Genomic DNA, 26461 nt, shown 5'->3' with positions numbered 1-26461 from the left:
GACTCTGAGCAGTCCAGAGCAATCGTCTAACACCCATCTTTTCATACCATTCCATAACAGCTGCAGCTATGTGGCATGGGGAATTGTCGTCTTGATAGTAACAGGTTCATTCCATAGAAACTTCACAGTGCAGGCAGCACCTGACTAGGAGTCATAAGCTGCCTTCATGGAACCAGGACAACAACCAGTGTTCCCACTCCGTTGATTTTGGATGCTCCAGTTGAGTGGCAATGGCATGTATGGACATGCCACCAATGCGACAGCCCACAATGACACCTCTCTCAAAGTCTCTGAGTTCATGTGTGTTTACCATTACCATACCCTGTATTCAACTGCTATGATGAAATACTGTGTCCTACTATCCATACACCGGTTTTTATGTTGTTTACAAACCTGGAATGTTTCATAACTTCAAGTAAGGGGTATCTAAACAGTTATTGGTAGATAGTCTATGTGCATAGCATATGTGTGTGTGCATAGCAGATGATCCTTTCTGATACTCTCTCTCTGAGGATATGGGAAGGATCACTACCTAGCCAGACCAGTTTCGACCCTTATTGAAGTTTCTTCAGTGGGAGCCAGACCCAGAGGTGATACCAAGGTTGAAACAATGCAAAAGTCATATTTCCATATGCCAGTTGCCAAAAGGTGTCACACCTTATTAAATTACTCTGGATTAGAGAAAGATGTTGGAAGTTTTTTTTTCACTTGGTTAGACTATAAATTATATATTTAGTTTAATCATTTTTCCAAGTGTAAGAAAACAAAGTTTGCACCTGAAGTATTTTCAGGAAAGGTTGAAACTGGTCTGGGTAGTGACCTTTCCCATAATGCATAGCATTATATATGTCTGCAAGGAGATGTGCTCTGCGTTATGGGATACTAAGGAAAGTGACGAGAACTCGGTCCACCTTTGCCATGAGTTGCCCCCAGTCATGAAGATACTTCAGGTGCATACTTTGTTTGCTTACACTGGGTAATACAGTGCCCATGTTTCCTTCCATTTGTTCTGAAGAATAGTTGTACCACTCATACTTTTCTAATCCTGATTTGTCATAATCAGGATTAGAAAAGTGATGAGTGAAAAGTGATAATTAAGCCCTATAACACAACAGTGCTATGTATGGGCAAGTGATCAAAGGGAAGAAAGATCTATTAATGGGTTTCTTTGGACAAGCAATTAGTCCTGCTAGTCCAAAAAATAGGCTATCTTGTAGCACTTTATAACTATAGGTGCAGGATAATGGAGTTTCTCCTTAAGAGATGGATAAGAACTGCCGCTTTCATATGTAACTTAAAAGTGAATATCATATACCATTCTGGTAATCTTTATATTAGCACTATGAATATAACATGAGAACAACTTTGCTATGATTATGTGATACCTCCAAGGACTCATCACAGGAGAACACTCCATTCCACATAATGCACTGCCTATGCTACTTAATCCTCCATCCACATGCACAATGCCATTATCCATAATTGTCTAGGCATAATACTATAGTGCACCACTGCACGTGTACTCTGGCCAATTTGGCTGTATGTAGGGTGAAACAATCCTGTTCCTTCAGGATGAGATTGGCTAACTCACCTTCAACTGAAGAAGCCCAATTAAAGGTTGCTCTTGTCACAATGAGAACTGAACTCTTTTCCGATCGAAGAGTGCACTGTCCTTCATTCTTCCAATTGTACTATGGAGGAGCTTAATGATGTTGCATGTCATAGGAGTCAGAAGGAGTTAATGGAGCATTTTATCAGATTTATTGTGAATATAGCCATAGGCTAAAAAAAGTGCGGCTCAAGTTGCATCACTGGAACAGAGTCCAAACATGATGTGTCAGTGTTTTAATTAATGATGATTGTTGCACTGAGTGATGGAACTTTTGTCAAGATTTTTCGGGTGTGTGTTGACTTTCTATAAATGGAGAAATACAGAACCATTTGAAGATGAGTGATTAATAGATAAGAGAATCTATAGACAAGAGAATCTTTTTTTTTTTTTTTTTTTTTTTTAACTATTTTAAATTGTCAAATAAATCCTCTAATGCCTTTAATTCCCACAGGGAATATGAGCTCCTTTAGTCCTAATTGCTTGGCACTATCAAAGCAAATGACATTTCCACAGGGTTACAAGGCACTTGTTTTAAATTATTTTTTATATCATCCTCGCACAGAACGGTCTCAAGCCCTATAACAAAACAGTGCTGTGTATGGGCAAGTGATCAGAGGGAAGAAAGATCTATTAATGGGTTTCTTGAAGGGATGGAAGTGGTATGCATTGGAGACCACATGGTATGAAGAAGATTGTTTCAAAGGACTAAAGTATGTGAAATGAAGGAAGAGGAAAAGCAAGGCTCTGGTAAATATGGATATTTACCAGAATCCACCTATTTGTAAAAATCCCAAATTCTTGAGATTTTTATGCCATCATTATTATTGTTAAGATTTAAATAGGATGGTTGATCAAAATTAACAGTTGACCAAATTACTGTGACTTTAGCATACCATGTAGATTGTAATGCAGCTCGTTTCTTTGTATCTACTCCAGATAATCACACAACGTTTCGACCTTGATATCAAGGTCGAAACGTTGTGATTATTTTGGTTTATATTAAACTGGAGTTTTACTATAACACAGCAGTGGTTTCCATAATTTTTAATAATGAATGCTAATCACCGTGTAACCATGAAGGAAAAGAAAACAGTGTATAGGACTGAACACTGAGAGAAGATCACTGATGTCTAAGAGAAAGAGCATAGGTGAGCACAGGGCCTAGAGTACTCAGCACTGATGGAAAAATCAGATGAGAGGGATTGCCAACTTCCCCTCTGGAACAACTAGAGGGGGAAGTTGGCAACTCACATATGAGACAAGTGAGACCATAAAATGGAAGCTTGGTAAGAAGACCTTGATGCTGGACCACATCAGTTTTGCTTTCCATTGTCTGCATTCAAAACTGGGTGTTAAGGTTAGTACAGAAGTCTGTTGTAGAAAGAGAAAGACAGAATTCATGTTAGTGATCACCATTGGAATTTTAGGTAAAGATAAAGGGTGATAGTTTGATGGTTAATTTATATCCTTTATTAAGAAAAGGTTGGATAAAGATACTAAATGAGTAAGATACCTTCCAAATGTAATACAGGAGATAGGTGTAAATTCTGGAGTACAACCGTAAGATTTGTTAGAATCAAGGTTATTGAATGTGATTGCTGCCCTTTTTGAGAGATCAGAGGTATACTGAGAGTAGTTTGTGGAATAAAGAAAAGATTTGCCAAGGTCATCTAAAAATCATTGGAGAAAATTGATGCCATGAGATCTGCCTTATTTTCAGGAGATATCACATTTTCTCCCATTGTGATGGAAGCATAGTATTATTATTATTCTACAGATATCTAATGAACCTTGATATGTTAAGATAAGCAATAAGCAAGTTATTTTGCCTCTTTACAAGACCTTGATAAGACCTCACTTGGACAATTGTGTGCAGGTTGATCTGATTTCCATGGTGATTCTGAGTGTTAAAAATTGTTAAGTATTCCATACTTATAGAATACAAATCATGAAGGCAGATTGAGAATTTGTGCACTGCAAAACAGGAGGGGTGATATGATTGAGACTTACAAACTTCTTTGTAAGTCTCAATCATATTGAGATGGGTTTGTAAGTCTCAATGTGTCTTTTCCCCCACTTTCCATAAAATTCCATCTACTGGAATTTTATGGAAAGTGGGGGAAAAGACAAGACATCCTTGGAAGTTGAGAATGACTGCCGTCAAAGTGGTGAGAATGAGATTTTCACTCAGAGTGGTATGTGATTGGAATGGATTGCCATTAGAGATGGTGAGTGCAGGTAGTGTGAATGAATTTAAGAATAAGTAAACCACTGGTGCAGGTAATATGTGGCTCCATTGATGAGTCCATGACTCCCTGGAGGTTTATCTTAGTAAAAGTAATTTTCATGTAGTCAGACATAACATTATCATCATCAACAACTCCATGGAGTCAAAGAGACTCATCATGGGAGGTCTCACTCTCTCATATGCACAGCTCATCACCTTGACTTAATGCATTCACTGTCCCTGCACTCACCACTCTCAGGCAATGCATTCCAATAACCTACCACTCTCCATGGAAAAAAAAAATCTACTCCTCATCCCCTTCTTCACACCCACCTTATACAGCTTCCTCTCCTTCTCCTCCAATCTCCAGATATTCTATAAAAAATCTCACCCACGCTAATCTGGTAATTACCCCATACCTACTTGTATATCTCGATCTTGTCTCCCCTCTTCCTTCTATCCACCAGGCTCTGTAATTTGCATTCTCTCAATCTGTCTTCACATTCCAGAAACCAGTGGTTAAATTCAGTCGGGGACTGGCCCCGAAACTTTTTTATGCACCGGACCCAGAACATTTTTCTATTTTGTGACTTTTCTCCCTTTATGGTAATTATGCCTAAAAAAATATAAATCCTATACTCTGCATCTAATCTTTGCTTCCCAAATTTTAAAACTTTACACTTTGCAATATTAAACTGCATCCCCACACATTTGCCCACAGACAGTCCCTTTTGGTTCTCTTGCAAAGCTATAACTCTGCATCTACTTCTCATAACTCTCCCCAACTTTGCATCATCTGCAAACAACTGTATGTCACCATTTAAGCTCTTAACAATATCATTTATATACAAATTAAACAACAATGGCCCCAAAACAGTTCTGAATCCTTGTCCTCACTAGCTTCTCCACCATCTTGAACACAACTCCAGACAAGCATATTGGCCTATAATTTGAAGCTACAGCCTTATCACCACCTTTATGCAGTGGAACAATTTTACCCTCCTTCCACTCCCTTGGAACTCTGCTGTTACAAGACTTATTAAACAGGCATGCCAATGCTACTGCCAATTCCCTGGAACATTCCATTAAGATGTGTTTGATCAGGGGTTCCCAACCCTATGCCCACGGGCACCATGGCACTCGTCAACCAATTTGTGTGTGCCCGCCACTGTTCAACTGTGTGCTGTATAGTTTGAAATAATCACGCAACAATTCATGGCATGCTATGCGACGCATGCGTTAATGACACATGATGAGTATTAAACGCATACAATGCAAAGTAGATACGCATTCAAAGTTGTTCATTCCAGTTTAAGAACTGGAATATCATCATATTCTCCTAATTATGAAGCACTAGCCAAAGAAATACAATGTCAAAGATCACACTAACTTACATATATATATTTAAATTTTTATATAATGTAAACTTTTAAGTAATAAAACATTTGATTATAATGTAAACTTTGTATGTATTCATTTAACAAACAAATTCAAAAACTTTGCTTGAAAAAGTAGATGGTGCCCGTCGCCCTATCGGTATTTTAGAATGTGCTCTAGGAAACAAAAAGGTTGGAAACCCCTGTGTTTGATGATATGTCATGAGATCCTATCACCTCATTGACATTAAGTTTGTTTATTTCCTCAAATACCTTCTGCTTACAATTAAGCTATCCTCTCCTATGTCCTCTACACTAAGTTCCTCATGATTCCGCCCTGATCAGGATGAAACACCCTTATAAATTGATCACTGAGTACCTCAACAATGTCTTCTGCAGCAGTTACCATTCTACCACTTTCATCCTTTAACATCTTACCATGATCATTCTTCCTTCTACTTGCCACATACCTAAAAAACTCTAGGGGTTTTTCTTCACCTGATTTGCCAATTTCTGCTTAAACTGCACTTTTGTTTTCCTTACTAACTGAGTCTCTCTCTCTCTCTCTCTCTCTCTCTCTCTCCAGGCTTGCACTTCCTCCAAAGTACCTTCTTTTTCCAGATTTCATGCTTAAGCCCCACAATCATCCATTTTATCTTATGCAGCTATTTGGCCTTCGGAACATTCACACATTGAAGCTGTTATGTATTTCTTTGTCAGTTCCCATGCAGCATTTATTTCCATACCGCTGAACTCATTGTTCCATGTTATAGCTCTATGTTGTCTCCTAAGCTTGTCATAATCACCAGCTTTATAATTCCACATAACTTCATGATCACTCTCACCAACTGAACAGAAGTGCCCACTCACAATTAGATCCTCTAATGAAATGATCAGATCTCTCATTCCTCGCATGCTCTCCTTTGATACTGCTTAAAATAGCTGTCTCTAAAGAACTCATAAAATTCATTTTCCTTATTCACAAATGCTATCTCTTCATTCTAACCTATAATGTCATAATCGAAATCACCCATAATGATTACCCTTCCCTTGTTCACTAAACCAAGTTGCTTATACAATACTATCCTCCACCTTCCCTGGCCTATAGCAACATCCAACAAAATATCTTTTCCTCAACCTCCACTTTACATCACAGTACCTCAAAAAACCATGACCACTATTTCCCTCTTTGACATCCATCTTAGGTGGATATAAAACACGATACCCTTCTATTTCTATTGCCATCAGGATATCATCTTCATTTAACCATAATTCAAATAAACTCAAACAGTGAAAAAATTTCATCTCCCTCATTTCTGATAAACTCCTGGCATTTGTGAATAAACACAGTTTAATTTTAGGTTTATAACCAGTCCTGTCCAAGCCTCCTGTTGGATGCGATTTCCCCATCACACCACCTGTCCTTGTTCAGACAAGACAAGAAACTTGACTGTTAATTGGTTGCCAATATATTATTAAATTGAAAGTTTACTCGGTTTGATAACATATTAAAATTTATTTAATGACTGAAAACCGAGATTTTGAGTAAAAAACTTTATTAATACACGACTAGTTTCGTCTGAGAATAGACTTCATCAGGTGTAAGCGAAAAGGACATAAAAAATATCAGAGAAAACCATACGAATACTGGATTTCTACACAGCAGAACGTATAAAACAGAGGTTAATGTTTAAATGGAAGAAAGAACTGGCTGTAGCAACATGGCCATGTGTGCATGTAAGGTCTCGTGATCTCCAGTTTGGAATTGCAGAGCTGTGAGAGTTTGGCAAACTATAGTTCAGGTTGCTATTGATATGGACGGGATTAAGAATGATTTCCTTAGATTCTAGAATCTGTCTCTATAATTCGCCATAAGATCTGTGAATTGTTAGTTAAATCCCAGCGTATTTGATGTTGTAAGCCTTCTTCATTACAGTTTGCTGAAAAGAATACATGACTGGACAAGGCGCTGGCCCGAGTTCTGTTGTAGGAAATGTCTTTTTTGTGCTCTTCTAGACTGAGTTGGAAGGATTTTTCCGTTTCACCACAGTAAGGTTTGCGCCAATCGCAGAGGACTCTGTAGACACCAGGATACTGGAGATTATTATGCCTATCCTTTGGACGGCTCAAGATTGAGCAGACTTTTGGTAGTGAAAAAAGTCTTGATATTGTATTTCCTTAAAATGTTTGCTAAAACTGGGGATAGAGAGCTAATATAAGGTAAGGAAATGCTGCCTTTGGAATTAGTTGTATCTTCATTGTGTTGTTGATAGTGATGGTTAAACAGTATTCTATTTATAGTACTCCTAGAGTATCCATTGTTTTTGAAAGTATTTTGAAAGCGTTTGAGTTCATTTTGAAGTTCTTGTTCATCTAACAATAAAGATCTTGTTCGGTGACCAAGAGTTGAGATGATGTCAAACATCTGTGGTGGGTAATGGTGCGAGTCAGTGCATAACCAAAGTCAGTGCAGAACCAAAGCATACGCATACCGATAGGTATGCGTATGCTTTGGTATGCTTCCTAAAAATGGAGAATTTAATATGTTCAGCAGACTTGGTTAGTAGAATATCCAAGAAGGAAAGAGAGCATCCACTTCTAGCTCATATGTGAATTTAATATTTGATGAATATCGTTTAAATGATTTTGAAATATTTTGAGGTTATCTAGGCCATGTGTCCAAATCAAGAATACGTCATCTATGTAGCGGAGCCATAGCTTCGTTTTTAATGGAGAGGAAGAAATTGCTTTTTCTTCGAAGTTTTCAAGATAGATATTTGCAAGAACTGGAGATAATGAACTTCCCATTGCTAAACCGGAGTTCTGTTTATAAATAGAGTTTTCGAATTTAAAAAAATCCTGATTTGACACAATCTTAGTGCAAAGATCTTTTTTGAAACCTTGTCCTTTATAAGAGCAAGAACCTCTTCAGTAGGGAAATTTATAAAGAGGGACACAATGTCAAAGCTTGCCATGATATCCAAGTTGGAAAATTTGAAGTCTTTAATCTTGAAATAAAGTCTGATGAGTTTTTAATGAAAGAAGATTTTCCTGTGAAGCATTTTGGAGATGATGTGAGGTATTTTGATAAGTTGTAGGTAGGTGAATTGATGCCTTCAACTATAGGTTTTAAAGGGATATTTTCCTTATGAATTTTAGGAAGGCCATAAAGACGAGGGATAAGTGGGAGAAGAGAGCGGAGAGAAAGGCATATATGCCTAGGCACTTCAGATATAGTTCTTAGTAGGTTATTTGTGTGGTTGTGGGTCTCTGCGATTGCGGCAAACCGTACTACGGTCAAACAGAAAAGCTTGACCTAGCAAAAATCCAACTTTAACATAGTGTATTCATTCCTTATATCCAAACTTGGCCATAACATTGTTATAAAATATGAGCACAATATAGCTTGTTTGTGTATCCATTTCTGTATGGGAGTTCTTACCAACTTCTCTAAAATCTTCACTACCACACCAGATAGGTCAGTAGTTATATATATAAGATTAGGGGATTTATAGGAAAAAGGATTAAAACCAAGTTTATAAAATTATTTGGTATCTTTAATATAGATACAGACACACACACACACACACACACACACACACATATATATATATAATTACTGACCTATCAACTACTAACTATATATATAGATAGGTCAGTTCCTCTGCCACCCTTGTATATGGGTGGTGCAAGAACTGACCTACCACAGAATAGAAGGAATGAACGATAGTATCATTCTTGAGCTGAGACTCAAGTTATACAAACATATTCAATGAACACTTTATTGGAGTATTTCATCCTAGAAGAGCCAGTTTTAATGCCAGAGGAATAGGGCAGGTTCGAGGTACAGGAGGAAAGTGTTTCAGATATTGAGTACTCTGGATGTCAGTAAAGCTTTGGGACTGGATGGTATTTCACCACGAGTTTTGAGAGAATGTGCTAGGGAACTGACAGTGCCTTTAACCTGGCTTTTCAATGAAAGTTTGGCTTCGGCAAAGGTGCCCAGGGAATGGAAGGAAGGTAAGATAGTGCCATTGCATAAGGGTGGTAACAGACTGGAAGTGTCTAATTATAGGCCAGTTTGTGTGTCATCAGTAGTTGTTAAGATCTTGGAGAAAGTAGTGAGGGACCGTACACAGCATTGGCCAGATGAGTGTAATGTTATCTGTGAGAGTCAACATGGATTTGTGAAAGGCCGCTCTTGTTTTAGCAATATGCTAGCCTTTTATAATAAAGTTACAAGAACATTAGATGAGGGAAAAGACATATACTGCAATTTTCTTAGACTTAGCAAAGGCATTTGACAGGGTGTCACATGATAAGCTGATATTTAAGTTGCAGCACATGGGTCTGGATGTCAGATTAGTCAACTGGATTCAGGATTGGCTGTCTGCTAGGTATCAGAGAGTTGTGTATAGTGGAGCAGTTTCAAGGAGGCAGAGGGTTACAAGTGGGGTCACACAGGGTTCAGTACTAGGACCTATATTGTTTAACCTTTATATTCAACAACATTGCCAGTGGATTGCAAGGGGATGTTCAGTTGTTTGCAGATGATGCGAAGCTGGGAAGGATTATTAGTAATAGTGCAGATGTGGTAGCCCTGCAAGAGGATTTGAATAACCTAGATAGATGGGCAAATGAATGGGGGTGGTGTCAGTTTAATGCATCAAAATTTAAGGTCTTGAGGTTTGGGAAACATTGATGGGATGCTGCATACTCTATGGGAGGAGTTATACTGGAGGAAGTAGGGGAGACAACAGATCTGGGGTTGATGATTGATAGAAACCCGAAATTTAGGGGACATATTGCAAAGGTGGTGAAGGTAACACAGAGGATTGCTGCAATTATGAGAAGAACACAGACCGGCAGAGATAAAAGGGTTATCATTCCGTTGTATAAGTCTCTGATCAGACCACACTTAGACTATTGTTCTCAGATTTGCTCCCCAGGATTTGAATGGGATAAATTAACTGTGCAAAGGGTACAAAGACGGATGACAAAGATGGTTTCAGGACTGTACAATTTTGGTTATGAGGATCGGCTGAGGGAATGTGGACTGCAGAGTTTGGTGGATAGAAGAAGGAGAGGTGTTATGATCGAGACTTTTAAACTGTTGAGAGGTGGTTACAGGGTTGACACTGTGGAGTTCTTTCGCTTGGTTGAACAGCGGAAAGGAGTGATGACAAGAGGCCATCCCTGGAAGTTATGAAAAGAAACCATGAGCAAGAGGGTGAGGAGTGGTTTCTTTGCATAGAGGGTGGTTGAACCGTGAAATGTATTGCCTGATGGAGTGGTGAGAGCAAGAACGGTCAATGAGTTTAAGGAGTGGTATGATAGACTTTGTGTTTCTTAGGGGAGATCTCCCCTTGATGAGTCTTCACAGACTTTATGTTCTTAGGAAGGACCTCCCACGACGAGTCTTTTGACTCCATGGAGGCTTGAATAATAATAATCATGTGAAAGACTTAGCCAATTCGGTGGAACATTCCTTTGGCAAATTCACTTATATTCCATCTGTCCCTATTGACAAATTCTTATCAAGGTTATGCAACAACTCTTCAACCTCATTTTAATGAACCTCTAACTCTTCATACAATGTAGCAGTAGCACTGTGCATCACATTACATACAAGAGGTTGATATATCTTAGCAAAGTGAGCACTCATTAATTGAACAATCTCATTAGCTTCTGACACTCAGGTACTATCTACATTCCGTAAAGTTATTCATTTGGTTCACCTTTAGCCTGCACAGCCAATTTCATTTTATACTGCGATTTAGCTTTCTGCACAATATTGTTACTTTTCTGGCCTAGGCTTTATATATTTCATAACTGCTCTCACTCTTATTCTCACAATATTCCTTCCACATTATCTTTTTGTGAATCTCTTGCTTAATAAGGTTGCACATCCATTTCACTCCCAACCTATTTATTCTTTGAACATTAGGGATATGCATAGGAACAAAGATTCTTATGCATTGCTGATATTTGCCCCATTCAGGTTTGGTTTGGTCCCGGGGGACCAAATATAGTATTCTTCCAAGTTGATCTTAATTTCCAGCTTTGTTCAACATGTGACCTGTTCTAACGAGAACATCAATATAATTAGATACCTCCCAAGGTATCTAATTGGCTGTTTGTCCCTCTTATACCAGTTAGTTCCTACAAAAAACTACCATCTCTTTCACTGTTCTTTTCTGTATAAATTTTTTCCCTGGGAAATAAAGTAGCGATTCCCTCGAGAAGTGCAAATTTTATGACTGAATCACCATACCATATCACCTCTTTTTTCTTAGATTTTAACTGACTTACCTTGTTGTTATTATTATTATTATTATTAATACCACCAAGTTCAGTACTCCATGTAAGCAGCAAGAGGGGCTACCAGAAGAAAAACTCTTGAGGGCCATGGTTCTAGATTAAAGCAGTATAGTATATTAAGTATAATATATTTCAGATAAGTTACCTAAGAGACACTCTCCTTTTAAATGGTGAATATTTAATATAAGTTAATTGACTAATAGAAATATTTAATGAATTCTGCATTTAGCGAATTACAGAATGAAAAATTTGGAAAATATTTCTTTGGAGAATGAGGATCAGCAAAAGTAAACTTGAAATTAATCTTCATAATGATTTAAATACATTTTCTAAATTATGGATTATTCATTTATTTTAATAACCTAATAAGTGCATAAAATATTTTAATATAAAAATTAAACATTTTTTCACAATAAAATACAATATAAAAATTATCTATACAAAATAGGATATTTATAACTTGAATCTTCATTTGTTTTCTTTTTTTTGTTTATCCCTATAAAACAAAAAAAATAATGATATTTTAATCGTATGTTTAAAATAAGTTAATTTTTGTTTAAGAGTGATGCAATATGCTATGAATTTGTCATTGTCAATATACAAAATCTGGCTAGTTCTACATGTTGAAAATGCAAAACTTTTCAGAAGTTCTAACTAGGAAAACATTGAGAAGTTCTAAAAGTTTCAATGTATCATAATAAACAGCACTTGTGCAAAGAATAAATAACAATAAGTGTAATTATTCCAGTGTAAATTCAAAGCAAATGACACCTAGAAAAGCTGGCTTCATAAAATGAAATAAATATTCAGGATCACATTACATTTAACTTAATGTTCTATTGTTATTATTACAAAGCAAGGTTTGATAGGATTAAGACTCATTATGGGAGGGTTCACTCAATGTATTTATTATACTGAAACATTTAACTCATTCGTGTTGCCAGCATTTGCAACACATTTCACTCACCACAGTGCACATAAAATTCTGCTCCTCATCCTCTTCTTTACCATATCCTTGCCAACTTCCAGGAATGGTCTCCTGTTCTCTTCTTGTCTCCTTATGTTATAATCTCTTCTGTGGTAATCTTGTAAAATTCCTTCAAACTGAGTTTCTCTCAATATCACTGCTTTTTCACTATCCACCTAATTCTGTAATGTGTATGTCCTTATTTAAAAGTTTATTTTTCACTTGATTAGACTATAATAAATTTCGTTTAATCCTTTATCGAAGTGTGAGCAAACAAAGTTTGCGCCTGAAAGTATCTTCAGGACTAGGGTACGGTGGTGCAACACCAGGGCGACTCCTTGCAAAGGTGGAGCAAGATACTATCACTCCTATCTCAGTATCTCCCATAATGCAAAACACATCTCCTTGCGGATATGGCTGATGTTATGCATTAAGGGAAGGGCCACTACCCAGACTAGTTTCGACCTTTATTGAGGTCTCTTCAGTGGGAGCCAGGCCCAAGTGGAGATACCAAGCAGAAACATTAGCAAGGTCATCTCTACCTATAGGAGTTGCCAAACGGTGTGCCACAGTCTGGGTAGTGGCCCTTCCCTTAATGCATAACATTATACATATCCGCAAGGAGATGTGTTTTGCATGTGCAGTTTCCTGGTGTTGTACTACCTTACCCCAGTCCTGAAGATACTTTCAGGCGCAAACTTTGTTTGCTCACACTTGGATAAAGGATTAAACTAAATTTATTATACTCTAACCAAGTGAAAAATAAACTTTCAACATCTTTCTCTAAATCCAGAGTAATTTAATAAAAAGGTGGCACACCGTTTGGCAACTCCTATAGGTAGAGATGACCTTGCTAATGCTTCTGCCTGGTATCTCCACTTGGGCCTGGCTCCCACTGAAGAGACCTCAATAAAGGTTGAAACTAGTCTGGGTAGTAGTCCTTCCCTTAATGCATGGCATTATACATATCCGCAAGGAGATGTGTTTTGCATTATGGGAGATACTGAGATAGGAGTGATGTTAGCTTGCTCCACCTTTGCAATGAGTTGCCTGGTGTTGTACTATCTTACCCCAGTCCTAAAGATACTTTCAGACACAAACTTTGTTTGCTCACACTTGGATAAAGAATTAAACTAAATTTATTATATGTCCTTATTTCTTTCCATAACCAGTAGTCCAGAATCCTAATATTATATTATTCACTTATTTCTGGACTCTCCAGAGTTCCTTCATAGGAATCAAAACCAATAAGTGAATAGATTTACACACATTAATACTTCTGATTTACTTATCAGTATATTCCTCAAATCAGAAATGTGGTGTATTATCTTCCCATACCATCTGAACTTCAGACATCTGTTGATTATCCCTTACTCCAATCCCAAACTTCATTTAATTATTATTATTATTATTAAACAAGACCTCGTGGAGTCAAAGACTCATCTAGGAGGTCCTTTTATCTCACACACATCTCATCGTACCGGGTCTTAAACACATTCAAACTCCTTGCAGACACCACATTCTCAGGCAAGGCATTCCAATCATTCACAACTCGGCACGAAAAAAACCTGCCTCTCACTCCCCTACTCACACCCTCTTTATACAGTTTCCAGGTATGACCTCTGGTTCTCCCCTGATCTCCCACTATTCTCTGTAGAACTTCTCCACCATTGATCCTATAACAACCCCTTACCAACTTGTAGGTCTCTATCATATCTCCCCTCTTCCTTCTCTCCACTAGACTCTGCAAATTACGTCTTTTCAATCTTTCCTCATACTCGACATTCCAGAGGTCAGAAACTACCTTAGTCAGTCGCCTTTGGACCCTTTCCAACATCTCTTCATCCTTCTGAAAACCAGGTGACCAAATCTGGGCACAATAGTCCATGTGTGGCCTAATCAAAGCCTTATACAATGGAACAAGAATCTCCCTACTTCTACACGTCAGTGTCCTCCTCATCATTCCCAGAAGTCTTTGTGTTGTCTTCACAATTTTGGCGATGTGTCCCCTAAATTTTAGATCCTTATCCACTATCACTCCCAGATCTCTTATTTCCTCTACTTCCAACAATATATTCTCACCAAGCATAAATTCTGCATCCCATCTTTGTTTTCCAAATTTTAAAACCTTACATTTTGCAACATTGAACTCACATCCCCATTTGCTTGCCCAATAACTCAATTTATTCAAGTCTTCTTGCAAGGCCACAACATCTTCACTACTCTTTATGGTTCGTCCCAACTTTGCATCATCTGCAAACAACTGAATATCTCCATCCAAATCTTCGCCAATATCATTAATATACAAGTTAAATAGTAATGGCCCTAAAACAGATCCCTGAGGAACTCCACTAGTGACTTTCCTTTTCCTGGATATTGCACCCCCATACACAACTTGTTGATACCTATCAGATAGCCAGTCTCCAATCCAATGCACTAATCTAATATCCAACCCCATCTGCTCTAGTTTGACTGTCAACTTATCATGATGTACTCTATCAAAAGCCTTTGCGAAATCCAAGTATATTATGTATCCTTCTCCTCTGTCCAAGGATGCAGTCACTTTATTGTAATAAGTAAGTAGATTACTAAAACATGACCTCCCTTTAGCAAATCCATGCTGTCCATTGAAGATTATACCATTGTTGTCAACCCAACTCTGGATCCTAGTTCTCACAAGCTTCTCCAACAACTTAACCACAACACCTGACACACAGATAGGCCTATAGTTTGATGCTTGAGTTCGATCACCTCCTTTATGAAGTGGCACAATCTTGCCCTCCTTCCACTCTTTAGGGACTTGACCAAGTGCAAGACTCGTATTAAAAAAATATGTCAAGGCAGGTGTCAACTCTCTGGCACATTCCTTCAGAATACGCGGTGATATATTATCAAGTCCCACAGCCTTATTTACATCTAGTTTACTCAACTCCCCAAACACCTCTTGCTCACTTACAGTCAGTCTCTCCTCCCCATCATCAACTGCTCTTAATCTCTCCATGAAGTCACTTTCACAAGATTGAAAGATCTTTATGAACTGCTCATTAAGTATCTCCACCACACATTCTGCAACAGCTGTCTTTATACCATTTCCTCCAATCAATGTCATCCTTCCATAATCATTCTTTCTTTTGCTGGCTACATATCGAAAGAACTCCCTAGGATTCTTTTTAGCTTCATTAGCTAACTGCTGTTCATACCTCTCTTTAGCTACTCTCACCAACCAAGTCAATCTCCTTGCCTGGTCTTTGTAAAACTCATGAAATTGGTTACTTCCACTTCTCTTATGCTGCCTCCACAATGCCCTTTTTCTCTGTATTGCATGCTTAATCTCTTTATTCATCCATCTCACACCTAACTTATTTAACCTTCTCACCCGTCGTATACATTTAGACATCGCATCCACTAAATATTTTTTGAAAATCCCCCAAGCTGCATTGATCTCTTTTCCAGCTAACTCCTCAATCCTTGCTACACCTGCAAGCTGTCTCCTAAGCTCTTCATAATCACCTCCCTTGTAGTTCCACATATACCCTTTTTTCACAGGGGTCCTTGCACTGCTGGCAACCACCCAAGTAATCACCTCATGGTCGCTTTCACCAATTGGTGGGTGATTTGATACCTCATTGATAATTACATCCTCCGATGAGATGACCAAATCCAAGACCCTTAATCCTCTTGTGCCCTCTGTTACATACTGTCTGAGGTAGTTATCCCTCAAAAACTCAAGAAACTCATTTTCTTTACTTCCAGTTGCTATCTCTTCATTCCAGTCTATATTGCCATAATTAAAATCACCCAGAATGACCACCCTTTTCTTATTTGCTTGGCTTATTTGACTATACATTTCACTATCACCACCATCCACATTACCAGGTCTATAACAACAACCCACCAAGTATTTGATTCTATTCACCTCTATCTCACACCATACTGCCTCAAAACCACTGGCCCCATTTCCCTCTTGCATCTCTACCTTGTATGGACATAACTCTTTCTCTATCATCAATAGCACTCCCCCTCCCTTTTTACCCCTTCTATCCTCACAAAACACATCATACCTTTCCATCTCTATTCCTGTCAGGATGTCATCCTCATCTAACCATGTCTCACTTATTCCGACAATCTCTGGGTGCACAGACGCAATTAGTGCAACCATTTCATCCGCCTTGTTTCTTATACTTCTAGCATTGGTATACAAACACAACAACTCATTTCTGGATCTACAGCTAGTTCCACTGATACCACTCACTCGATGTGATCTCTCCATGCTGGACTGGGGCCATTTCCCTTTCTGCTTCTTCATTTTAGAACCCTTTGCAATTCCATCTGTTTCCTTTTGATCCCTGATCATCCCATTACTTTCCTGCCTACACATTCTCTCACCTCCTCTTGGAGCATCCACCTTTCTCATGCTGTGTATCCCTGTCCACCCTGAGCCTCCCCATTTCCCTGCTCCTCTTGCACACCCATTCTCTCATTTTCTATACTCATACCACTCACTTCCACATTCATTTCCACTCCTTCAATCTCTCCTGTCTTACTCTCCTGCTCTTCCACATCACTCCCCTCTCGATCTGATTCCTTCTCTCTATTCACTTCTCTACCTTCCAGCAGCAGTCTCTCCAAGCGACTCACACCATAACCACTCAAATGCAGTCCATCGCTCCCATACAGCTCACTTCGTCCCTCAAACTCATTCCACACATTAACAAACTGTACTCCCATCTCCTCACACATTTCAGCCAGAATATCATTCATAATCCTTGCTCTCCGCCTCATTTCACCACAATCATACCTAGGCAACACACTGACCACCCTTCCTGTCACACTATTCTCTTTATCTTTCCAAGCAGTCTCCTGACATTCATTTTGACATGCTCTTTGTTCTCTCTCAAATCATTCGTACCAATTAATACAATTAACTCTTTTGCTCGTTCCCGCCTCATATTCAATGCCTCAATCACTCTACTCATTTTACCGCCTGGAAAACATACCTTGTGCATTTTATCCTCTAGCACACCTTTAATAATGGAGTCGCCATACAACGCCACTCGCTCATCTTTTGTTATCTCTTTCATGCCATCATGATTTATTTTAATAGTTTTGACCTGAATTCTCTTAATTTCATTCCGCATCCATTTCATTTCTTGCTTCATCCAATCCAATTCACCTTCTGAACCTCGCAACACATTCACTCTATCATTAAATCTTTCTAACTTTCTAACTCTCGACCCCCTCTTCTCACTTTCCCTCTCATTCATTCTTCTTTGTTTCCGTACTTTCGGTCCAACATACGTCCAACTTTCACTATCATTCTTCTCACTTTCACTCTCACATATCTTTCTTTGTTTCCGTACTTTCGGACTAACATGCGTCCAACTTTCGCTATCATTCTTCTCACTTTTACTGTCATTCATCTTTCTTTGGTTCAGTACTTTCGTTCCAACTTTCGCCATCAGTCATTCTTTTTTCGCTATCATTCATTCTTTCGATTTTTTTTACTTGCGATTTCTGCACCACGCCATTTCTACTTTCATTCGTTCTCTCAATTTCGTTTCTTTCCGCCTCACTTTCGTCCCTTTTAACATCCGTTACGGTTGTCAAATCGCTCTTTTTCTTTTTTCCTGATTTTTTAACATTTTTTCGCTCGTCTTTCTCACCATCCTGCTCTTTCAAACGTGCACTCGCGACACAATCAGTACTAGCACTTTCTGTCATCAACTTCATATTCGCATTCATCAATTCCTCGTTCAGGTCACATTTCGCACACACCCTTCTTCCATCCGCACTAAACATCCACAAATCATTTATGTAGTCGAAGGAATACATATAACAATCTATGGAACACAGTTTGAAATACCATTAACAAATAATTTAAACAGTATTAGCCGATTAAAACAATAAAAATATTGTCTGAACAATATTTTTATTGTTCAGACAATGGATATATGTATGTATCTGATTTATTATCAGTCCCTATTATTATTATTAAACCTTCATAGACTCCCTTCTTTACCACACTTTTATACTACTTGGACTGCCCTTCAGACATCCCTGAAAGTTGTATAAGTTTGGTCACCCATGCATATCCACTTTCCAACTGACTGGCTGTCTGACTGACTAAAATTTGTGAAATGTCTGTCCAAAGTTCTCTCAATGTTTATAGGAAATTCTCTATTTGTTAAAAATTCAGATTTCAAAAACGAGGGTTAAAGAATTATATTAGTACTGAAAGACCTTTTAGTTTCAAAGTGATTTTCACTCTTTATATATGTGATTTTCCTCAAGAGAACGGTCAATGAGTTTAAGGAGTGGTATGATAGACTTTGTGTTTCTTAGGGGGGGGGGGGCTTCCCCTCGATGAGTCTTGACAGACTTTATGTTCTTAGGAAGGACCTCCCACAATGAGTCTTTTGACTCCATGGAGGCCTGAATAATAATAATAATAATAATAATAATAATATTGTAGTTGTTTGACTTCGCTATAAACACTTCATACCATCTGGCAGATATACAATCTTCCATTGCTGTAAAAACAATGGCAGATTGTTTATCTCGAGTGGACTACTGACCACTCTTTCTTCAAATTCTTTCATCCATTGTACTGCTACAAGCTAGTTTCTAATATTTCCAATGATAGTCTGCTGCCTTATAATTCCACATGAATTTCTTCTGCCTTGATTTCTTCACATGCCTGTTCATCTTCCAAGTCAGGACTACATGGTTACTCTCACCACACTCTCAGATGCCTGAGAGTGTAGTGCCTGCAGAGAATTCGAATGTGTTTAAAGGTATGGTACGATGAACTGTGTGTATGACAAAAGGACCTCCTAGATGAGTCTTTGACTCCATGGGGGTCTTGGGATAATAATAATAATAAATCCAAAAATTCAGTTCCCTTATTATTGCATGCTGTCTCCTCTCGCCAGTTTAAATCACTATAGTTGAAGTCCTCCATAATGATCATTCACCAAACCAATTTGCTGAAACATTTCCTGCTCATCACCATTTATATCCCCTGGTCTATATAGCAACATTCCACTAAATATCTTCTCTCAGAAAGATTTCTCTCACACCATATATTCTCAGTGTGATTCTCCATCCTGAGAGAGCACGATTCATCTCTTATCATGACTAACACACCAACACCATGTGCACCTTCCCTATCCTGCCAAAATATGCTATACCCTTTGATTTCTATCCTGTTAGAATATCCTCCTCAGTTAACCACATTTCACTGATACCAGCAATCTTTGGTGTGACTGTCATTCAATGCCACAAACTCATTTCCTTTATTTTTAATGGCCCTAGCATTTGTATACAAAAAAAGTGCATTGCCAGTATTTTTCTAGCTATTATTCTTCGCTCATACTTCACCTGGCTCTGAAATATACTGTACATTTATCAAGTCACTATCTCCTCATGGCATCTCTGCTATATTTTGCCTCTGCAATTCTAGTTTCCCTGGTCTGATACACTCAGTTGTCCAGAAAAATAAATAAATAAAAACAGTCTTTCCAGCTTGCACCATTCTGCATTCGAATATAATCTATTTCTTGCATACAAAGCTCTTCTATCCTCAAATGTATTCCAAGTATCCACATATCCCAGACCTCTGTTCCTATACATTCTCATGATCATCTTCATTTGGTATCATTACTCTTCTCCTCCACCCCACATTATCATACCAGGCAATATGCAAATATACTTAAAAAGAGGCTGAGAAAAATCATGGAAGAGAAACTTTGAGATGAATAAGCTGGCTGATTCAGGCCAAATAGAGGCTGTCGAGATCAGATTTGACTTTACAAGAATATGATATCAATAGTACATTGATATCACATTCCCATTATATCAGATGAGATATCATGGAAATATGACAAGAATCTGTACTTAAGTTTTGGAGATCTGGAAAAGGCATACAACAAGGTGCCCAGAGAAAAGATTTTCAAAATATTACAATTATATTGGGTAAAGAGAACATTATACAAAGCAAAATATAGTCAATATTTAAGTTGTAAGTTAGCAGTTAGAATTAATGATGTAAAATCAAGGGCAAGACAAGGTGCACATTATCTCCACTCTTATCTATATGGATCGCATTATGAAAGATAGTGGAATTAAATCTGTTGTTAGAATTGGAGATGTCAATCTTAACTCTTTGCTTTACACAGATAATGTATTACACTCCTAAACATATCCAGTGCAAGACTCCTGGATTCTCTGACTAAACTGAATTATAGCTGTAAAAAATTTGGCACAAAAATCAACATTAAAAAGACCAAACTATGAAAATAAGCAGAAACATAAAATATTTCAATTTGCATTATTAATAGAGACCCTACAGAACAAGTAAAATATTTCAGCTATTCAGGCACAGATTTTAGTGAAGAAGAACCAACTGAATTTGGAAAAAGAGAACAAAATAAGCAAGGGTGGTATGGTTGTAAGCCAGTTGAATAAATTTATATGAAATAAGAGAAATTAGCCAAACCACCAAAGTAGCAATATACAAGACACTTTAAATCAGGTTTAAGTTATGAATCTGAGTTTTGAGAAAATTTAGGAGTGTGAACAAATGGCACCAATGGCAGAAACATTAAAAATGAAGACATTAGGAAAAAGCTTGACATTGTTTGCATTCAAGAATGTGCGAGTAGGGTTAATCTAAGGTGGTATGGTCACTTAAACAGAATGAGAGAAGAAAGGTTAGCAAAACGTGTTTGGTATCAAGATGAAATGGAAAAGACCCAGAGGAAGACTAAGGTGTAGGTGGAGTGATTCAGTCAGAAATGCCTTGGAAGAATGAAATGTTAGGGATGACAACATTGGAGTGCTGTCAAGTACGATACTTATTTTCAGTATTGCGACCACATGTCTCTGAACACATAATGGATGACATAATGGACTGGATAACATACTTCTAAGTTGGATCAGTGACTGGCTTCCAGATTGGTATCAGAAAGTTGTTTATGGGGGATGCAGTATCCCAAAAGAGGAAGGTTAACAGTGGTGTGCTCAGGGGTCATTTTTGGGACAATTGTTGTTAAATTTGTATATTAATGATATTGGGATGGATTTAACTAGTGATATGCAGCTGCTTGCAGATGATGCAAATTGGGTAGAGCAATGTAGAATCAAGTAGATGTGTTATGGCTTTACAGAAGGACTTGAATAGATTACATGAATGGGCAGGTAAGTGGAACTATCAGTTCAATGTTGCCAAGTGTAAGGTTTTGAGATTTGGTAAGCAGCGATGGGATGCAAAGTATACACTTGGTGGGTAAACTTTAACAGAAGTAGAAGAGATGAGAGATCTAGGAGTGATGGTGGACAAGGATCTGAAATTCTGGGGTACATTGCACAAGTTGTGAAGACATCACATCGAATAATTGCAATGATGCAGAGAACCCTGACATGCAGAAATAGAGGTTGTGATGCCATTGTATACGGCCTTGATCAGGCCTCATGGATTATTGTGAACAGATTTGGTCGGCAGGTTTTCATGGTAATAAGAATATGTTGGAAAAGATCCAGAGAAGATTTGGAATGTGGAGTACGAGGACAATTGAGAGAATGCAAGTTGTAAAGCCTCATGAATAGGAGGAAGGGGATATGATTAAGACATAAGCTAGTGAGGGGGTTGTTATCAGGTAAACATGGAAGAGATTTTTCATAGAATGGAAGAAGGGGATATAAAAACAAGAGGCCACTGCTGTAAACTGTATAAGGAGAGTGTGAGCAGAGGAGTGAGGAAAAGGTTCTTTACATGGAGAGTGATTGGTGAGTGGAATGCATTGCCTGAGTGTGTTGTGAATGTAGACACATTGAACTAGCTTAAGGCACGATTGGATGAGAATTGTGTGTGATAGTGTACTGCCAACGATAAGTCTCTGACCCCATGGAGGTCAGATGTTATTAATAATAATAATGAGTTTATTAAAATAAACAATATAACCTAACAAGTTTTGTAAGTCAGACTTAGATCTTCACAGATACCAAAACACACACAAGCAAGACTAGAAAATTTAATTACACATAGATTTAATCAGAACTTCACTAATAATGCATACAAAGTGTTCAGGAAAAAAAAAAATGTATTAATTACTGGGTATACATTGAAACAATGCAAGTTGTGGCTGTCACATTCTGTAGCATATGGTGCATGTCATATCGTGGGTCTGTGGTTGCTAGATTTTCGATGTAAGCAGACCAAACTTGGTGTAGAATTAAGCACCTTCATTTTTATTACATTTGTGTGGGGATACAGAGCATTTCCGATGTGTCTTTAAACTATCTTTGTAAATTTTCTTGCTATGTGTAGTAGAAAGAAAGTTTACAAGAGTTATTAATACAATGGTTTTCTCTGGTCACTGTATGTATTAGTAAAGTTCTGATTATAACATCTACTCTGTGTAATTAATTTTTTCTAGTCTTTTTTTATATATATATAAGTTTTAGTACCCCAAATATGTAAGTCCATATTTTTACACATATATAGTTTATTAAAATTAACCTGTTATATATGAACATAACAAATATGTCTGTTTCTGAACATATGACAAGTTTATACTAATCAATCTTTTATATGTTCAGATGTTTATATGTTATATGTGTTTCGTTTTCCATGTACTGTAATGTCACAATGGAAGACAAAACACAGCCTGCAAAATATTATTTATTATTATTTCATGACACCTCCAAGGAGTCCAAAGACTCATCAAGGGAGAATACCTACCCTACAACTCTCCTTGTCTGCCACGTAATCCACCAACTACACCAAACTGTCACTACCATCATCATCTACACCAGTGCCATCTACTGCCCACCACCACCACTAATATTTTTGACTGTAAATTGAATGTTCTTAAATTGAATGTTTTTCATCCCACATACAGATAAATCAAGGCTGATTTATCTGTATGTGGGATGAAAAACCTGGGTTTCTGGGAGGTAAAAACCCTGCTACATCTGTATGAGATCAGCTAACTCGCCTTCAATTGAAAAAGCCCATATTAAGATGTCTCTCATCATGACGAGAATTGAACTAAGGCCTTTTCCAGTTGAAGGGCGCAATGTACCATCATTCTTCCAATTGCACTATGGAGGCACTGGCTATTAAGGAAATTAAACACTGAAGAAAGAGATATAGCACAAATCAACATAATACAAGAGAAACAATGAACAGACCATTATAAGAATTTATGGTATGACCCAAATTTAATAACAGAAAACAATAACAAAGAAATCAGTATTGATATAGAACCAATTAGATTAGAACTAAAAGCAATAAAAGTTATCAAAAAATAGAAAATAAATTGGATTAAATGGCATAAATACAGAGCTTTGGAAATATGGTATTTCCAGATTCTTAAAATTAACTTTTGGAGAAAATGTAAGGTTCCATCAGACTGGTCAAAAGCTAAGGTTATATCTATATTTAAGAAAGGAGACAGATATGATTGTGGAAATTACAGAGGAATAAGTTTATCAAATACAAGTTACAAAATTTACAGTAAAATCTTGAATAAAAGAATGAAATATGGCAAACGATCCAATCCATTCCTACCCTCCAAGTAGGGTAGGAATGGACTGGATTGGACTGGAAGGGTTGGGACAAGCAATAAAGCTAGTTCCAACCCTTGTTAAACACTCTTACATGGGTGTTTTTTTGTTTTTTACCTTCCTGCCATATATTGTAAAGTCTCTGGTGTCATTCATATAAAATCTCTTTAATAACTTCTATGTTTCTATCATTTTTTTTTCACATATCAACTAAACATTGTAACTCAAAGACCTTCAATGTATTTTTTGTTTTTTACCTTCCTGCCATATATTGTAAAGTCTCTGGTGTCATTCATATAAAATCTCTTTAATAACTTCTATGTTTCTATAATTTTTTTTTCACATATCAACTAAACATTGTAACTCAAAGACCTTCAATGTATTTAATAGGGAGCATTCCACACACTTGACATGATCTTGGTCACTTACCTCTGAATTCTCTCCACCACTTTCTCATCCCCATGGACATGCAACCAGATATGTGCACAGTGGTCCAGATGTGACCATATTAAAACCTTATAAATGGTAATAATAACTTCTATATCAGTGTTCAACAACCAAGTAATCCAATGTGCTATTTTGACTATCTTTGCAATATGCTCTGTAAACTTGAACTCCCAAATCCCCCACCTTAAATTTCAAGCAGTTTAGTTTGCCAATGTAGTTCACAGCTTCTGAACTCTGCATCCTAAAGTGCATTATCTTGTATGATCCTTTTCCCATATAGCCAGTCTATTTAAGTCATCTGCAGTATATCTACACTATTTTCACTGACTTACCTTCCTAGCTTCACAACATTGAAAATGCTGAATATTTCACCTTAAATCATTTCTTATGTCAAAGAATGGTGTACAGGGAAGCTGAGTGCAGAAATAGCTTGATGATGGTGTATTGCAGTGCTCAGTACTTAGTCTGCTGCTGTTTAACATATACATTTGAATTAGGAAATGACTTGCTCCAATTTATGCAGCAAAGGTGAATATGCTACCATGTCACATGTCCTTGCGAAACAAGCATTTTGGCAAGACCTACCCACCACAAACCTATACCGCCCCTTAATTCCTGTCTATAATAATCCTGAATTCTGTCATTTACCAATTTCTCCAATAACTTAACTACTACTCCTGAGATACTGATTGGCCCATAATTTGCTGCCCATCTTGGAACTTTTTTTATGCAATGGAACTATTTTGACCCTTTTCCATTCCTTAGCCTTCTTAGAATTGAGGCTAAAACAACTTTATCAGAAGAACTGCAATTCCCTTGCATAGTCTCAAATGCTCAAGCTGATATTCCATCTAATCACATGCTGTATTTGCATTAAAGTTTTATAATATCATATGTAACTCCAATTCATCTATCCTCAATATCAGTCAGTCAATGTCACATCTGGTACTGTAATATCTCCACTTGTCCTGCAAAATGATCACTCAGTAAGTGAACTATATCATTTGTTTCTGTTGCCTCCTTACTATCAACACTCGTTAGTCATTGTTCCTTTTACTTGTCATAGAGCAAAGAAAATCCAAGAAATTATGAAATCTCTAAAAGAGATTCAAGCAAGCCAGAAAATCCCAGTTCTTTGAGATTTTCTTTGGCTTGTTGGATATATTCCTCTCATAATCTGCTTTTGGCTTCCTTACCATGTGGACAACCTTTTTGACTGTGCCACGTATTGTTCATGAGCATGCTGATCATCTTTCTCTCTATATATACTTGACAACTGAGAATTACTTCTGCAATTCCCACTTAATGATGCTATTCATCCAACTCCTACCTAGTTTACCCTCTTGACTGGGTATACAGTGCACTGCTTTCCTTCAAATATGCACTGTTAATATCTTACCCCTTTAAATTCTTATGCTCTTATTCTTATGGATTTGCTCTGACTCTTCAGTTTGTCAATGTAATTCACATATATCCCTTCTTAACTGAAAACTTTGCATTCTGGTAATCCAAGTCAAGACTGCATGATCACTCTCTCAAATCAGGAGGAATGTTGGGGAACCTTGGTTACAACCAAATTCTTTGAAGCTATCACCAAATCCAGCACTCTCAAATCAAACTTCAAATCCTCTCCATTACATGCTGTCCAAGGGTCTCCTATAATAAATATCTGCTCTGCATTTGCTGTGCTAATTTGCCATTGTATGACATTATTCTCTAATACATCAAATGGCCTATAGCAGCAACTGACTATATATATTTCATCTTCTTGGCCTGTCTCAACACCGGATAGCCCCAAATCAATTGCCCTGTGCATTGCCATTCTCCTGATGTACTTCTATTTTTGGCTTTAATTCATCTACTATCATCAGCAAAATACTTCACTCCCATCCTATTCCATGTGTTTAGGCTTAAGTGCTATGAGAAACACATGCTAGAGGTTT

At 37.5% G+C, this 26461-nt stretch overlaps 1 protein-coding gene across 1 annotated transcript in view; it reads right to left on the bottom strand.

Annotated features, from left to right (window-relative positions):
* Window positions 1-11918: 11918 nt before the first annotated feature.
* Window positions 11919-26461, bottom strand: part of LOC150095192 (peroxisomal N(1)-acetyl-spermine/spermidine oxidase-like) — a 230595-nt gene continuing 216052 nt past the window's right edge. The window contains exon 7 of the mRNA XM_090410552.1: window positions 11919-12032. Coding sequence (XP_090266678.1) covers window positions 12005-12032 — 28 coding nt within the window. The 3' untranslated portion in view covers window positions 11919-12004. The remainder of the gene's footprint in view (window positions 12033-26461) is intronic.

This window comes from Typopeltis vanoorti, chromosome 20, assembly GCF_054136105.1.
Source record: "Typopeltis vanoorti isolate ZY-2024b chromosome 20, IOZ_Tvanoo_1.0, whole genome shotgun sequence".
Lineage (NCBI taxonomy): Eukaryota > Metazoa > Arthropoda > Arachnida > Uropygi > Thelyphonidae > Typopeltis > Typopeltis vanoorti.
The sequence above is the reverse complement of the archived record's forward strand: the minus strand, read 5'-3'. Positions and strand labels throughout refer to the sequence as shown.